Source organism: Amblyomma americanum, chromosome 11 (assembly GCF_052857255.1).
Source record: "Amblyomma americanum isolate KBUSLIRL-KWMA chromosome 11, ASM5285725v1, whole genome shotgun sequence".
Classification (NCBI taxonomy): Eukaryota; Metazoa; Arthropoda; class Arachnida; order Ixodida; family Ixodidae; genus Amblyomma; species Amblyomma americanum.
Window position 1 is genome coordinate 84996692 of NC_135507.1, and position 17673 is coordinate 85014364.

The following is a 17673-nucleotide window of genomic DNA, read 5'->3' on the forward strand; positions in this document are numbered from 1 at the left end:
GTTCACTCATCATTAGCGATGTTTTGCTAAGACTACCAAGCTTACGCGTTTATTGAGCGTTTTACTCTAGCTGAATTGAAAAGTTGTAATGCGAAAACCGCGAGAACGCCGCCGCGTGGATGACTTTGAAGGCGCTTTCAATGCTTTGAAGCGGTCGAGAAAATGGCGGTTTTGCCTCTGAGACGAGTTGTTGTGGTTACATCCATCACTGTAAACGTCCGCGCGGTCTTGGCGGCATAAATCAACCCATTCTCACTGCCGAGCTTCGGCGAAGTTCGTCGCGCGTAGATCACGCTGCTAAAGCTTGTCAAAAGTTCTTTACATGTGGATACCTAAGAGTAACGGAGCGACGGACAGCCGATTGGTGTGGTAGGCTCACGACTGCAAGTGCACGCACTAGTTTAGTTGGGACACAGGCAGCCTGCGACCCTCGTAGAGGCGTGGGTGCTGTCGAAGAAGACTGCGGATAAAACGTCCAAGACAGCTACGATGGTGTTGTGTGAAGCGTGGAACTGCAACAACGACAGCGAGAACTGCCCTGACGCGACTTTTCACAAGTAAGAAAGGGATGCCGATTAGATGTCCTGGCCTCTGTGATGTTGCCTGTGTCCTCCGCGGCTGTTCTTTCCATTGGCGCTTCTTTGCTTGGACGAAGCGACAGGAGTGTGCGCTCTGCTGTGCAAAATTTTCTTCAAGAAACGGAGCGCCTCCCATTCTGATTTCTTCTTCCCGCTATCAGTCAGTACGACATTGAAACATTACTGGCATTGTATACTATTATGCACATTAAGCCATTGCCCCGTCTTCGATCTCCAAGTTAACAGGACCCCTGTCCTTCCGTCTTCCAATCTATCAGGCTACATCCTATTACCACTCCTTTTCCTGTCAAAAATTTCCTGTATCCAGCAATTAACCGCCTGTGTCTTGGCCCCTCCCCCGTAGTGGGTATGTGCCAGCAACGTCTGAGGCCTTCCTTCCTTCCTTCCTTCCTGATGACTGCTTGCTGCGCCGTTCAGAATATTGTACTTCATGGTAATTTGTTCGGTCTGGGTAAAGGCCATCAGCTGTAAACTAAACGGAGACAGCTTATTGCTACTCCCTTGTGTGTTGCTGTTGGTGATCGCAGTAGATATATTTCCACTGCTCCTGATAAAGTAATTGTAATTTCCATATCGGAGCAAATACACGTGGCTGCATGGCCTTCCACCAAACTGCATGTATACACCTGTAAGTGCTTGTGAGACCTTGTGCAGAGAAAAAGTTACTGGCGGTATAATATGGCTAAGCAGGAAATACTGTGCGAAAGCACGGTTTCTTTTGCTGGCGTGTACCACCGCCGCCACGTATCTCTAAGCGCGATTTAGGTGTCCACTGACCCAGGGAGCCAGTTATGCGCTTTTTCGTTCCGGAGCCCTCCACTATGGCACTCTAAACAAACTCATTGGCTGCGTCAGCCAAACAGATTAATCAGGCGTATTGCAAACAAGCACAAGGGTATACAGGAGGCAGACCTCAGGAGGTTGGTTCAAGCCTTCGTCCTGAGTCGTATCGTCTACTCTATACCTTGCTTACATCTCCATCAATCAGAAAAGGACAAAGTAGAGTGCCTCATCAGGCAAACCTACAAATCCGCCCTTCATGTCCCCAAGTGTACACCCACTGAGAGACTTCTACAGCTAGGGATACACAATACGACGACGGTACTGGTGGAAGCCCATCGTGTGGCTCAGTACGAGCGTCTATCAAGAACCCCAGTGGGAAGAAGTATACTGCGAGAATTGCAGATTGGATACGAATACACACGCAGTCCCGTAGGCCAGCTCCCCACCGATATACACAAACAGCTCTATATTAATCCCATCCCCAAAAGCATGCACCCTGAACACCACGCCGTAAGGCGGAAAGCGCAGGCAAAAGCACTACACAAGGACTATTCTCAGCTCCAGGAGATAGTCTACGTCGATGTCGCGGAGTATCCTGACCAGGAAGCGGCTTTCGCGATCGGGATAGTCGGCAACTCGGGCAACCCCCTTGCCGCAGCCACTGTTAAGGTGAAGCACGCGGAGGAGGTCGAGAAGGCGGCTATCGCCCTGGCCATCGCCTCAACGGAACCTGAATATATTCTCAGCGATTCCAAGACAGCTGTGCGAAATTTTGCGAAAGGCAGAGTCCATGCTGCCACCATGTCTATTCTTCAGAAACAGTCCAATCTAGCACCTAGCCGCCAGATTCAAATTATCTGTTGGCCTGCGCACTCGTCCCACCCGGGGAATGAAGCAGCCCTCGATTTTGCCTGAAGATTCGTCAACCTAGCTGTGGCCTGCCCAAACCTGAGGTCAGCCAGGGAGCGCATGGTCATGTATCACAACATAACTATGCACTATCGTAATAATAGACTTAAATACCCCCCCCCCATAAGTCTTTGACCAAACCTCAGCAGGTGGCCTGGAGACAACTCCAGACAAACACTTTCCCCAGCCCTTGTAAAAACTCCATTATGTATCCGGGAGTATTCTCGCCCCAGTGTAAGCTATGTGGTCTAGATAGGGCCGACTTAGCTCATATACTGCATGAATGTCCACGGGACACACTGCGGATGGACCTGCAGCTCTCGAACCACGAAGAGTGGGAGGTTGCGGTGCTCAGCTCCGACGTGAGGACCCAATTCCAGTCCGTGAGCCGAGCTTTGTAAGTCGCCGAGCGCCACGGGCTCCTGGCCACATCACGTGACCAGCAGTGAAGCAGGGAAAGAAGACAAGCACAATGGAGACCCTGCTCGATCTACGAAAGAGCACCTTGGAATGAATTTTGACGAAAATAAAGTTTTTGCCACCGCCACCCGAGAAAAGGAAAGGCGCACAAGCACCTAAATTTGTATGTGGAAGCCAGCGCGATTGAGGTGTCCACAGACACACACCGCTGAAACCAGAGGAATGCGGCTAGAAGTGTTTTCGCACTAAAACTATAATGGTCCTGGATTCCTAAACACACTTGAAATGCAAAAATACAGACAGTACAGGTGAAGAAACATAGCGGCGCTAAACCAGCCAGCAGGCCAAAATCAAATTTTTTCTGGAAGTGCGTTCTACTCACATTGTTATGCTTCATAGTATTTCATGGGCGTAGCTGTTTTCTTTGTTTTGCTTGAAAGCTGTTTCAAATTATAATTGGTCTAAGATCATTAAAACTCCATAGCCCTGGAATGACAGTAACTACCGCATACTGTTCTCGCGTATAACTTACAGCTGTAGTGTGCCCCTTTTTTGTGATTATCTGTGTATTTGGCTGGTGTGCTCTCATCAGAGCATTCAATAGTTGTACCTGAAACCTGAATGGCACATTAGGGTCTGCATGTATACTTGAATGTGCCGTTTTTTCGAGGTGTCACTTTGCAGAGGTGACTGACTTACTATCGGGATCCCCACAATTCACTGATAATGAAGCTGTCCACTCTGTTCTCGTGAAGAGTTCAGAACGTGGCTGCACACTTCACCCATTCCACCTTTGAAGGAGAAAATGTAACAGCATCTGTGCTCAGGTTTCCACTGGACTCCCCGGCGCTCCTAAGGGCATGGGTGCACAACGTGAACCGGCCAGCGCCATGGCAGCCCACGGCAAACTCGGTGCTCTGCTCGGACCACTTCTTGGAACGCTGGTTCGTGCGCTCGGGCAAGACAACCAGGCTGCGCTCCAATGCTGTGCCCACCATCTTTGCCTACCCGGATGACCAGGAGCAGGTTGTGACTCCGTGCAGCTCAGCTCTAGGGAAAATGTTAAGCGCTGGTAACTCGCCAGCATTCCTGAGTAGGCGTTCAAATTTTCTAACTCAATCAAAACAGTGTCAGTGCATTTACTTTTCCCTCCTCTCTTATTTTTCAGTGAGAAATTGTTTTTACAGTTGATTCTTAATAATCCAAACTGCAGGGGTATGAAAAATTTCTTCAAATCATTAAGAAGACATTGAAATAACGGAATCCTCCTTAATACACTTGAAGTTGACGAAAACAACACAAGGGTTTAAAAAGATCGGATATTTGAATTGAGCGACTTTGAAATTAACTAGAGTCCACTGTAAATGTGTGCCCTGTGCACCTGTGCTCAGTGTGTAAAAATATGAAATCTCTTTCAATGATATTCAATGTCGTGACCGCAAATTCCCTCAGGGAGAGCCAAAAGTCCCTATTTCAGGCTTTTTTTTCCATACAGCAGCTCTAAAACTCCGCCAATTTGGAGAAGTGAGACAACTTCAGTTCTTAAAGTTCCCTGGAAATCTGTGAAAATGCCCTTTTTTTCCATATTTTACTCCTCAAATTCCCTGGCAAAGGGAAGATTCCCCAAATGAAACATCACCCATCTTTTCACTACCAACATGACGTCTACTCCATCGAACTATGAGTGAATTGTTTTCCATCTCACTAGAGTTTCATAGCCGCCGTGGTGGCTGAGTGGTTATGGCGCTCGGCTGCTGGCCCGAAAGACGCGGGTTCGATCCCGGCCGCGGCAGTGGAATTTCGATGGAGGCGAAATTCTAGAGGCCCGTGTGCTGTGCGATGTCAGTGCACGTTAAAGAACCCAATGTGGTTGAAATTTCCGGAGCCCTTCACTACGGCGTCTCTCATAGCCTGAGTCGCTTTGGGACATTAAACCCATATAAACCATATAAGCCAAACCAAGAGTTTCATAGTGGATTCGAAGCCACGGAAGAAGAGTGCACTTATGGGAGCTGTCAACGTGCGCTCGTAGCGTGCACCCTGCTCTAAAACGTTTGAGAGTTGGAGCATAGGGCCCTTTGCAGGCGCTACCCACAGTTATTTCTTCCTGCCTATACTGGCACGTAATCAATTCAGCTCTGTGAACATTCTGTTGCGCAGTTTTCTAATTAAGCTTATCTAGCTTGTTATGAGAAAAACTGTTAGTGGCCTTTCTGCACCTTAAAGCATGTTTTATTTGCTTTGGCTTCTAAATAGCACTGTGTACTCTGAAGGGTATATATATTTCTTTAAAGGTTGCCTTCAGTTAGTAGATTTCGGTATTTCATTTGTACATCCCTCAACCTTTAGGCAGTGCAAGATGAACTGTGAAGATTTAGTTGACTACCATCGGTTGTGATGGCTCAGTGGCTGCCCAAGGATACAGGATCAAATCCTGGCCATGGCAACCGTGTTTTTATGGAGGTGAAATGCAAAAGCGCCCTTGTGCTATGCAATATTGATGCACATTAAAGAGTGCCAGGTGGTCAAAATCATTCCGGAGTCCTGCACTATGGCATCCCTTGCAGCCAATTTGTCGCTTTGGGATGTTAAAACCCCATATACCTTACCATTTGGCTATTTTGACACTGTGATTTGCCACTGTGCTTTTCAGGAGGTGGTAGAAGCCGTTCCAGAGGCACCGACTGACACCAGTGAAAGGAACGAGTCGTCAGCCCTGGACCACAGCTATGGCACACCCATGCGTTCGGCGGCCACTCCCATCGCAGTGGCTCGCGAGAGCACGGGTCGCCGGGTGCGTGCTCCCGAGGAGGATGAGTCACTGCGCAAGAAGCTCAAGTTGTCGCGGCAACGTGTGCGCCGGCTCGAGGAACGCGTGTCCATGCTCAACGACATGGTATACTCACTCCTGAACCAGACTATCATGGAGATGTAGGCATGGGTGAGTATCTGGCTGGTTTTCTTTGCCATCTTAGGAGAAGTGTCCAAATGGGCCTCTTGGACAGAGGTTCTTCGGCATGCCGCTGCAAAGGCAGAGTAAGACGGATGCCGTGAGTGATTCCCAAGGCCTCGTCCTGGAGAGCAGCTTCACACCGAGTCACTGCCCCCTTCTGCGAAAGAGGCAGCCTGCGACTTGCTGCAGTCACGCTACACTGTGAGGCACTCTGTGGTACCTGTGTGTATGGCTTGACTCAGCACCCGAGCTGCTCTACGCATTACCAGGAAGGCTATCCAGGCTTTTAAAATGGACCCAGAAATGATTTTGATGGTCTTAATCAAAAGCAAGATATCTGTAGGTGCAGGATTTGTGGGTGTTCGAGTCAAATTTAAAAGCTCTGCGTGGACCCTATAATTTGCAAATAATTTTTAAAACTGCTGCTCACGACCAATTAGGGTGACATCTCACTGCACGTTCTTAGCTGCCTCTAGCCCGTGACATAAAGTGGGCAATCTGGGCGAGCCTTCTCGCGCGGCATGCCCAAGTTACACAGGCGGGAGGGGCACAACGGGGTGCCGTCCCGACCCGTTTTCTCTTTTTTTTTCTTCCACTTCGGCTTGTATGAGTTGAGGGGGGAGCTAGCTAGCATAGCTAATGAAGCTAGCCTAAATTTTTTTTTTGGTGCAGTGACAAGTGATGGAATACCATCACTCAAGCACTTTTCCCAAAGTCAGAAAAGCCATTTTATGGTTCCTTCAACATGCACTTGGCATTTTGTTAAAGATGTTTTCTCCGGTTTTCTCTCACGAGTGCAAACCTATGCAATACTTCATTTGCAGAAAACAGCGATTTGGTTTGTTGTGTGAATCGGCGTTAGCCCTTCCGTTACTGTCAGTTGTGTGCATCATGGCAAATTGTACCAACACAGCCAGTGACAAGCAGAGCTTATTGGGGACTTAAATCCGCCTTGCATGGCACTAATGACGAGCTTGACTTGTCGTTTTGCCTCTAGAGTTCCTGGCAAAAGGTGGCGGTAGGTGTTCCATCCTGCTGTCTTGCATTACTTGCTGAAGGCCACACCGACGGTGGCACAAGAAAAATAGCTACCTGCTGCTCGCCAGCAGAGACCGCGAGTGTGCAGTAACAAAACGGCAGTCTTCAGCTGCTTCTTCGACAGAGCTGTCTTTAGAAACTGGGGGGCAGTGTTCCTAGCAAAGACACAGCAGTGACCCTGAAGGAGTGGCACTTTTGGATGCTGTTTGTGGGTAGTACCGAGTTTGCGCATGGTGGTCCCAGATAGCATAGCTACCTTACCCATTTTCTGAAACCGCAAGAGTGAGAAGACCACTAGCCGATGTCTCGATTTTACAAAGTTTCTCAAATCCCCAATGGCACCCCCACTGAAGCACGTGTATTTGTGAATACTAAGTAACAAAGGTGTTGCTGTGGTTGACCTCGATATAATGAACTCGTTTCACCTACTATCTATTCCCTAGTGCTACATTACTTGAAGTTTGGCCGGGCCAGGCAAGTTTCACGACGATAAAACACAGACCGCCATGGCAGGTACACCCACGATCACAACAAGCGAACCACAGTGGATGCAACGCATCGTGCTGTAGCACGATCGGCGCCTCTCCGTGCCAAATACAGCAGTCTCCGCAGCTTTCACTATTGTGGAGTCACAACAAGTGGTACTACTTTGGATTACAGGCGCGAAAACAGACAGACCACAAGGTAGATAAACGGGACGGAGCGCTCCGTCCCGTTTATCTACCTTGTGGTCTGTCTGTTTTCGTGCCTGTAATCCAAAGATGTACCAACTTGCCCAGCAAGACGTTCTTTTAAGTGGTACTACAACTCTTTGTGTTCAAAAGCAGTGCAAAACAGTAGGATGCAGCAAAGAAGGCACAAGACGAGCAGTGCACGCCCAGCACTAGCACTGAGTTGCTCGCGATTCTGGCACCCACAGCAGACATGGGGCGGGAGTGTTTACAGCAGAGTGTGCTGGCAGTGGGAGGCTGAAACTGGAGTCCGCTTCCTATGGAAATGACGGCCAGGAACACCGATCAAAGAAGCACCGTTGTGGAGATGGTAGCGACTGCATTTAGAGCCGCATTATCAATGTGATCATGGAATGTTTCTCAGTGTTTACGACTTTCAGGGAAGGGGGTCTACTGTGAATGTTGGAATTGTTGGCTAGGCAATTTCATTGGCATTTATTTTTCATTTTAATTTTCGTTCTCCATTGGCCTTTCAAGTTTTCTGGTGAAACCTGCATGTTAAGGCATGTCCAAGTTTAACTGTGCATGTAATGTACAGGTCACCAATGACCTGTGGATTCTGAGGAAGGTGGAGGCAGTAGAAAGTCATGTGAGGAGGTTAGAATAGAAAAACTTTCTGGGATGGTATTACTGCAGTTGATGCAGGACTGGGTTATTGGAAATGGTTGGCCTTTGTCTAGTGGGCTTAGCCCGGCCGACAGAGTTGACGATTTAACACCAACACAATTTCACAAAATCTCTGGCCTGCTAAGCCAGCTGAACTGAATGGACAACACAGGGGTCATAAAAAGAAAAATTGTACAAAACATGATTCGTCCTTTATTGTGTCCCCTTCCAGAAGTTTGGGTTCTGTGCAAGTCTGCGGCGGAAGTTTGAGTACCACTGCTCAAGTGCGCGCATGGGGAAGAAGCTCTCGCCCGGATGCGTGGGCACACTGACAGAGCCCCCGTACGAGGCCAGGTGGTTGAAGAGGCTCTCGGCCATCTTGGTGCAGAACTCTGTGTGCGAGTCGACGGCCGCCGCATCCCCTCCGGCAGACGTCGCCTGGAACTGGATCTGGGCCAGGGGCTCCACCGAGATGCCCAGCTGTGCCACGCTGCTGAAGCCGTGCGCCGAGAACGCGTGCAGCTCCGAACACTCTGCAAAACAAAGAGAGAGAACGACTCGCACTCTGCACAACTGAAGCAGAACCAGTGTCGGCAAACTGAAGACGTGCTGTGCTTTGTGGTGTGACCTTGCTGCGTGTGCCAGACACCATGGAGGGATTTTGATTAGACTATTCGTGCAAAACTAGTGTCGTAGCCTGGTGCATACGGCATGTTAGACACAGCTGTGTGTTACAGACCTGTGCTAGGCTTGGGATGAAACGCAGTTAAAGTTTTCTGGTGGTGATAAAAACGCATGGCAGTGTTGGCCAGTAGGAGAATGAGGCTGTTGTTGCTTTGCCTCTAAATGGACCTCTGCATTCGAAATGCGTGATGAAAAAGGGAAGCCTGCTTTAAAAGTGAGGCAGTCAGCTAGCCCCTACTGCCAGAATGTGCCATCACTCATGACAGGATATAAGCCAGAAGTGCTGCATGGTATTAGCCTTGGCAAGCTCAGAGTTCTGCAGTGTAAGCTACAGGAGTAATGATGACAAAGCAGGAGAAGAGCGCAGTGCAAATTGATGCACTTCTCTTCAGCTGCAAAAGTGCTGCAAAAGTGTAGCCGCATATATACGTGTCCACACTGAAATGGGAGAATAGATTTACATGAAAAAGTGGCCATAATGACATGCATTCAAAGTCATGTCTCCACTGCTGCTATCCTGCCTTGGTTTTTCTCCAAGCTTGATGAGAAGTTTGTCATACAGAGATTTGATTTGGCAGGGGGGTTTAACGTCCCAAAGCGACTCAGGCTATGAGGGACGCCATGTGAAGGGCTCCGGAAATTTCGACCACCTGGGGTTCTTCAACGTGCACTGACATCGCACAGTACACCGGCCTCTAGAATTTTGCCTCCATCAAAATTGGACCGCCGTGGCCAGTATCGAATCCGAGCCTTTTGGGTCAGCAGCAGAGTGCCATAACCACTGAGCCACCACAGCGGCGCTTGTCATACGGAGAATGCAAAGGAGTAGAGGGGTGCATGGGGGGAACGAAACTGCTTTCAAACGCCGATACCTTGAGGCAAAAGCTTTTAAGCACGAAGATGACCAAAAAATCTCTGAAGCCTACATCGCATGCACATACTTTTCGTACCACTGAAAACCCGGCATGAGCATTTCTGCACTGCCTTGCTAGAGAAGCCCAAAGATTGCAGGTTCAATCTTGACTTTACTGACTGTACTTTGACATGACAGCGTTAAGGGTCCCGTTCAGCGGAAAACCCGCTGCAGGCAGCTGCAGCGTGAGCTAAAAATACCCATATAAATTCCCAGACGCGGCCTTGTGACATCATCACAACCTGCCCACCACGGCAGGTGGCAGTCCAATTAATGACTGGTCAAGAGAGGTTGCTCAGGACGAGCAACCTGGGTCGCATAAGCCCCACCAATGGCACCGTCTACCATCGCAAGGCAGTGGAATGACCAATTCCGCATATATGGGCATTAAACCATTACCGCCTTTGCGCCATACCCTTAAGGCGAAGCTTAAGTGTCCCCTCCAGTTTTTGATTTGGCGCTAAATGCAAATATGTCCGCTAAACAACTCCAAGTTACTAGGCTTATGCTGGGGGCTAGTAAGTACATCGTGTTGAATTGCACAGTGCCAACTTTGACAAACTGAGACGAAAAACAAACTATGAAGCGCTTGTCCTCTTCGTAGTCTCTGTTTTTTGTCCCATTTTGTCAAAGGCAGTGCTGTCCACTTCAACCCCGGGTGGTCGAAATTCATCCAAAGCCCTATGGTGCTGCTTTGTCACACAAGAGACAACCAGAAGCATCGCTGTGGGGAGAAGGGCACAACCACGGCACATCTGCGTGCTGTGAGAAATAAAAAAAGTGTTAAGAGACACAAATGAGGACTGCCCAAGTGTGCAGAGCATATTGGCCTGCGCAGGATGAGTGGATCTGCGTGAGGAAGTGTGTGAACTCTGAGCTGTCATGGCAGCTGTTGCGACAACTCAACTGCAAGAGTGGTCCTACAATGATGCACCACCTCAATCCAGTGTGTACCCTTTTCTAAAGCCCCCAAGGGCAAAGAGAAAGCCAAACAATTTTGATAGTGCTACAGATTAGACTCAACTTATTTTTACGAGGAGCCCACCGATATAATTGTGAACGAGTTATGTCGTCTCGACCAATAAAGCTTGTCACCTTCAAGGAATGCTATTGTTCTTTGCAGAAAGATGTTCCGTGCATGACACTATAAAAAAGGTTTCAATAATGCTGGCACGGTTAGCAAGACTAGTGAAATTCTGCACATTTTCTTTACGCATGTGTGATAATGTGAGGTTCAAAAGCTATGACAGACACAGAAGTGAAGTGCTGCCAACTAATATTGGTCACTCAATGCCTTTTGAAGGGACATTGAGGACACCTCCATCCTATTTAAATTTGTAGTAAAAATAGGTTCTCTGGCTCTTTCTGGCTATGGTGACGTTTTTCATGCAGCAAGAGATGCATTCATTGCTGAAAAATTTGGACTTAAGAATGGATCATCTTTTTCCTTCTCCTTTCACTCAATTCAAACTCGTGATGTTAAGACCGAAAAAAGACTGTGATCACTGGCTGGATGTGAATGGCAGAGTAGAGTGGCCTCGGGGATCTGCACACAAAAAAAAAGGAACTCTTTTGACGTCGCTGCAGTTCGCTTGCATTCGTTGCTGAAAAATTTGGACTTAAGTGGATCATCTTGGTCAATTGTGGTGATATCTACACTTTATTTTTTACTTTTCTAGCGTAAAAAAAATTTCTGTCCTCAGTGAGAGTGGTCTCTTTTTCGTTAGAATGCGGTAATCGATTGATACAAGGCAACGTCAATTTATCCTCAGCATCCACTTAACACACGAGAACACACGATGGCGTGCAATCATTCTCGCACCCTACCATGAATAATATACAGGGTGTTTATCTGTCTGGGTTGTAAAAAAATTCTCATTTGCAAACCGCTGGTCTATTTCTGCTTAAGCACAGACCACAGGGTAGCTTATGATAGTCAGCATTTTTTGATAAATAATTTAACATCGGAACTTGCCTGGACTGCCCGGAATCTGTGAAAAACTGGAGTCGTCTGCTCGTAGAGTGTTCATCGAGGCGAGCGGGATATCCGATTTGAGAGGCTGCGCCATCTGGCGAACTGCGAGGCAACCAATATCCTTGCTTGGAACTGGGATAGGTCTCGCAGTACCCCAGATGGCGCAGCTTGTGAAATCTGCTGCTCTGCTCGCCTAGACAAAACAGACGGCTGCAGTTTATCGCAGATTCTGGACAATTCAGGCAAGTTCCGATGTTTAAATTATTTATTGAAAAATGCAGACTTTTATAAGCTACCCTGTAGTCCGCGCTTGGGCCCGAACAGGCAAATAGTTGGCACAGTAGAATTTTTTACAACCCAAACAGATAAATATGGAACACTCTGTATATAATCCAATGGCCAGCAGCTAGGTAGCTTAGCCACTGCATAACTCGGCTCGTCACAAGCTGAGACATCACCTTTCTTGTGCTTGGAGATGCGGAAGATGGCACTCGGCTTGGCGTTGGAAATGAAGCCTAACAGCTGCCAGTTGCCCACAGCATCAGGACTCGGCCAGCAGAAGTACACTGTGGAAAGGAGTGCGCTGTCAGGTACCATACTGACATAACAATGAGGCACAGAAAGTGCAGGTGACGGCACAAAAGGTTATGCAATATTTTCCTACCACATGAGTGCCCTTTCAGGCACCGTTGGTGTACACCCTACGTGGAGAGATCCTGGCACGTTGTCATCATTAACCAAAGTGCAAAGATGAATACAGTGGACGCTTGTTACTCCGGACTCGCCTCGTTCAAACTTGCAGTTTATTCGAACTGACAACTTGGGCCGATTAACACCACATGCATGAATGGGAGCCGGCGTCCTTAGTCCTCTTCATTCAAGCTCCATATAATTTGAACAAATTTACAGCGACAGCTGTTAGGGGCACATTTTCCGGATCCATGACGTTGGCGGTGTAACATGAAGGAGAAACGAGCAAAGGGGAGCAGCATCAGTCACTGCACCACGAATTTGCAGTGTCTTCTGTGCACAGCGGTGCGAGCTAGTGCTTGCACATGCTCAAGCTGTTCGCAGAGCAGCTTAAGCTGTTTGCAGCTGAGCAGAAAGGGCGCAGCTGTGTAACGCAGCGAATAGTGCATTCACCACCGCAAGGAGCTGTCGTATTTCGCGTTGCATAAGTGTGGCAACCACCAATGAGTTTTTCGGGTCATTTTCGTGCTGGAGTTATTGAGACACGATTGTAGCCTAAAAAGAATTAATTTGTGTGCCTTAACCTAGACATGTGAGAGTGGAAAACAGAATTTTTTTTAGTAACCAGGGAACAGATGACTAAACTTTGTGGCACTTATAGCAAAACGGCAAGCGTTAATAGCGGCTGCAGAAAGCAACAGTGATTGATGAAAAAAAATGTTATGTAATGAGAAATGGCCAACCATCGCACAGTTTTAGAATTTTGAAATCTGTTTACGACCTGTAGCAGCACAACGAAAACGGGTATCACAATTTTGTAAACTACACCTGTTATTTTATAGATAAGGCACAATCTTTCAGGGCTAGCTAAAAGCTTATGTAGAGAGTTAGATGCCATTTTGTCTCCATTAAGTACTCTGACTTGAGCAATTCACAGAATTTTGATATCTTTTGTCATTATAGAGCAGGTAGTAGCACTAATAAAGTTGTGAAATATTCAAATTTATCACTTTTCAGCAATACTTCATAAAAGCTGAAGCCACAAAGTTCAACTTCTACTTCCACCTGATGCTACTAAATTTCAGCCTCTTCATTTGAACTCCTCAAACCGCATACAATCGAGCAGCAAATGTCTCTGCGTGCTCATGTATCCATTTACGTGCTGTCCCAGCATGCCAGTTTAATCCAGAGTACGCTCGTATAAACCTCAACACTTGGGCTTCACTAACATCAACTGCTTAGTTGGCCAGTCTCCGCTCTACTACATGTCTGCCGACAAGTGTGCTCTTTAAGAGAATAAACCCCATATGACCTGCCATCAGCGTACCACAACCTTGTGCCATGACCTCTGCACAATATAAATATGTCTATCCTACTCTCGCGAACCAAGTGGCCGTGAGTGCCCACTCATTGATACCTTGACTCTTCGGCATACCAGATGTCCTCAGGTCCACAGAGCAGCCGTCAATGTCAGGATAAAAGTCAGGCCCTGAAGTAGAGTTTCATTTCTCCCATTCCCTTTCTCATACCCTTGCAGCTTCTTTTGGTCTCGGGCAAGGCACGCAGGCTGTATACAGACAGTGAGAGAGTTGGTCACGTCTTTCAGCAAACCAAGGTCTGTTGGATAACGGCCGCTCTAAAGCAAGTGCAGCACTTGACACATTGCTAGTTCCTGTATACGTGGGTACCATGCCCTTTCTATGTGCCCTTGGTTACTCTGCAAAATGATTTCTATAATTTCTGGTATGTACATGTGAAGTGAGGGAATTTGCAGATGATGACCCACAGCTCTTTCGTTAAAATGGCCTGTACATTAAGAACAGCGGAACCCACTTGAACAAACTGCATGACACATAGGCTGTTCAATATACCCAAGCCCACACATAACAAACGTGCATTACGACGTTGTTATGCAGTTGAAACAGGATATACCAAATTCGAAGCTGATCACAAAATGGTTCAATATACTGATAACGGCAATATAACAGCTTTTGTGTAACAGCGTTGTGCCACCCATCGGCATGCTGGCAGTGCACTGCTTGCTAGACATTTTTATTTATGTGCCTTTTTTTGCCCCCACCCACTGTACTGAACTGTTCAATCTATGTCAGGCAGAACATCCAAGCCATTATGGATTAAGGCATGAAAATTTAAAGAGGCAAGAATGCACAGATGATACCAAATGCAAATGGATTGTCTCGGGAAAAAAAAATTAAAAGTTATCTTCAGTTAACAATAAACGAGACAACATATTTTCACACAAAATGTCTGGTACCAGCTGGGTCATGCGGCTTGTGCATGAGAAGAGTACAAGGCCAAGTATGGTGCTGATGAAAGCCGCAGTCAAAGCCACAAGTGGTTTCACCCATACACAAGTAATTGTGGAAATTGTTTATCTTTATTTGTTGATACCCTCAGGGTTTACAGGAAACATTATAGAAGGAGGAAAGCTGAAGAACACAGATAGCATATTGAGAAAAAAAAATGCAAAGCAGAAGGCAACCACACAGATAAATGAGCACATAAGCATCAAGGGAAGAAACACTCGAACAAAAAAGGGGAAAAAAATGGCAGCAAGAAATTGTAACAGGATGGAAATGCATTTTAGGTGCAGACATGACTTTTAATGCTTTATGCTACGCTATAGTAGGATACAAATTAAAAAAACTGCAGTTGTTAACACTGGGCCACGATCCGCAGATAGACACCCTACCGCAGAGTCTTGTATTGCTCCACTAGCCAATCACGACAGTAAACGAATTCAGCTGTTTAATGTTTGACTTCATTAAACAAGCCATTTATCAAAATTTTAGAGTTTATAATTTTTTTCTTGTGACTGGCTTTTTTATGTAACAAGAAAAGTTTTCACGACGGACCACTTTTTTGCCATGGAGGAATTCTGTGCGACGGCCCTGAATGTGGGCGGAGCATCACTGGAGACTTAAGCTGTATCCGACTGTAGTAAGTGCTCTGGGAAAAATAAACAATCGGTACCTGCAGTAGTGGCTAATGTAGTAAGCATGCTGTCTCTGCTTGCTTAGCATGCATGCTGAGGCAGAGAGGAATGTCAAATCTTGGAAGCAACAGTACAGCATGTTCCGCAATTAAACAAGTGCCGTATTGTGCTTCTCTCAGTAAACTGGTGAATTGTTCGAGCTCAATTTTCATACAGAAACGGCATTTGGTTGGCAGAATTGTTTTATACCACATTTGTCTGGGGTACTTGCCTGAATCAATAAAAAGAAGGCGGATATTCGCATCGCCTACGGCAACGATGAAACAATACAACTCGCTCTCTCAGCGATTGCACTGATAGTGCCATCTCCGGCCATGGAGGTCTGGCAAAGGAGTGGGGGGAGTGTTTTGCACGAGGTCTGAAGACACTCTTTACGAGTCTTCAAACTTAGTGCAATTCTGCTTTTCAAGAAAGCGTAACAGATCACCTTCAATGTTAAATTACCATCGCTGTTTGTTTCCCTCACTACAAATGTAATCCCACCCCTTATGTAACACCCCCTGAAATGGGGGCCTTTATGGAATAAAACTGAACTGAACTGAACTGAACAATTTTGGCCAAGTTTTTGTAATCATTGATGAAGCAGTTAAAGAGGCATCTTCCAACCTCCTGCAAAACAACCCTCTCTTTTGCTTAATCCCCACAGCCGACAAACGAGATGGCGTCACCGGTACAATCTATGAGGTCACAGCTTGTTTTGTTTTGTTGTCGCTGCAGACCATATGAATATCCGACATCATCTTATCGATTCAGGCAAGTACCCCAAACAAACATGGTATAAAACAATTCCGCCGACCAAATGCCATTTGTGCGCGAAATTCGAGCTCGAACAATTCGCCAGTTTAGCTGAGAGAAGCATTCTACAGCGTGCATTTAATCGCGGAACAGTCTATATATGCGCCCTGGAGTCTATATAGTATACAACACCCAGTTTGATAAATGCAACACATTTCACGTGAATAACTCGCACACAGCTGTAGTCGCTCAATACGGGGTAGAGCCTACTGCATTTGAGTTCGTTATAATTGCAGACAACTGCTGGTTGCAGCCATAGATAGTGTTTCTTTGAACTGTAATGTGTACACAAACGTGAAGACACTTGCTAATAGCCAGTGCTTTGCGTGCCATTTGCCTTCTGACCTCATATTTGTGCCTTTTACTGATTTGTTGTCATTTCGCATCAGGTTTCAACTCGATGTTCTGTTCACACAATGGCTGAGCCACTGTCTATGTCTGCCTTTTGTCTCATCAAAAAGCTGCAGCAGGCGCTTTCAATCGAGCGCTATGAAGAGATGTCCAGTACATCTTTCGCGTTCAAAATCTAGGCGCGGGTCGTCACACATCTGTAAATTGTTAAGATGATAACGAATCGGGTGACTGGCCTTGTAGTGCGCACCGTCATATGCATTATCGACTGCTGATGCGCAGCTGCGTTAGTGTGAAAATCAGCAAGCCACAAATACGTCACCACGGCCGGGTGACATCGAAGTCACAACGTTGTTGTGGCCTTTTGCACATAGCTTTTACGCACAATCTGTATAGGAGGTACCCCGGCGGACACACCTCCTCCTGTGATTAGTAAACAAATAAAACCAACAAAAACTGAAAATCTATCGACAGAAGGCCGCGCGCGGTAGCCCCAAGTTCCAACGCAAAGCTTTCTTTTTTGCAGTCACCCGAGAATACATGTTGTTATATAATGAACAGCAACTGGATCTGTTTGCTGCACCACAAAGTAATGTGCTGGTACGTGACCATCCGGAACGACAGCTCCTGACGCATCGAGCAAATGATCCATCCCCAAGTACGCCTGAAGCAAACAAAGCAGCCGTTTGTTGACGCTAGTTCAGAGGTTCAGTCACGGGCTGTCTGCACGCTTGACGGCCGGACTTTCACAGACTCGATCAATATATACAGCTGGCGCGCCTGCTTGACAATAAGCGCCGCCCACAGTTCGTCGCCTCCAGACCTCACCTGATCCGCCGAAGCCTTCGGGAAAAGGCTGCGTCCCCGTCAGGAAGACGACGATGTGGTTGATGCTGTCCGGGTCGGGGATGTTGATGAGGAACTTGGTCTGGTCGACATTCTGAAAGTCCGTCTGCACCTGCGCTGAGGAACGGCGCGTTTAGCGCGCCGCACGGTCGGGAATTTTTTCACGCTCGGCCTACCAGGCGTCCTGTCACGATGGCCCCGAAGATGCTCATGCTGACGACCAGCGCTTGAAGTTCTCGTCGGCTCCTTAGACGGCGGGCACGCAATCAGCAGCAGGCGTATACACAATTCTGAAACCACGCTTCGCCCATAAACCATGAAAGCCGCTTGTTGCCGAGTCGGCCTGATGATGGTGATGATAGTG

General features: G+C 47.2%; 2 protein-coding genes across 4 annotated transcripts; one reads left to right on the forward strand and one right to left on the reverse strand.

Annotated features, from left to right (window-relative positions):
- The first annotated feature begins 130 nt into the window (after window positions 1-130).
- On the forward strand, window positions 131-10735 carry LOC144111386 (THAP domain-containing protein 1-like). 2 transcript variants are annotated; one of them, XR_013310038.1, is made up of 4 exons: window positions 131-557; window positions 3539-3737; window positions 5365-7340; window positions 7499-10735. XR_013310038.1 is itself a non-coding variant. In XM_077644668.1 (4 exons), exons 1-3 carry the CDS (start codon window positions 490-492, stop codon window positions 5644-5646), a joined length of 549 nt encoding a protein of 182 aa, XP_077500794.1. In that variant the 5' UTR covers window positions 143-489; the 3' UTR covers window positions 5647-5652; window positions 8272-8405. The 2 variants fall into 2 exon arrangements, 1 of the variants encoding a protein (XP_077500794.1); XM_077644668.1 differs by having other exon boundaries at window positions 143-557; window positions 5365-5652; window positions 8272-8405.
- On the reverse strand, window positions 8224-17671 carry LOC144111385 (protein Hikeshi). 2 transcript variants are annotated; one of them, XM_077644666.1, is made up of 4 exons: window positions 17486-17671; window positions 17292-17426; window positions 12070-12177; window positions 8224-8572 (listed from the first exon to the last, which is right to left on the reverse strand). In XM_077644666.1, the coding sequence occupies exons 1-4, from the start codon at window positions 17625-17627 to the stop codon at window positions 8253-8255; spliced, it is 705 nt and encodes a 234-aa protein (XP_077500792.1). In that variant the 5' UTR covers window positions 17628-17671; the 3' UTR covers window positions 8224-8252. The 2 variants fall into 2 exon arrangements, with proteins under 2 accessions (XP_077500792.1, XP_077500793.1); XM_077644667.1 differs by having other exon boundaries at window positions 17292-17421; window positions 17486-17654.
- Window positions 17672-17673: the final 2 nt, after the last annotated feature.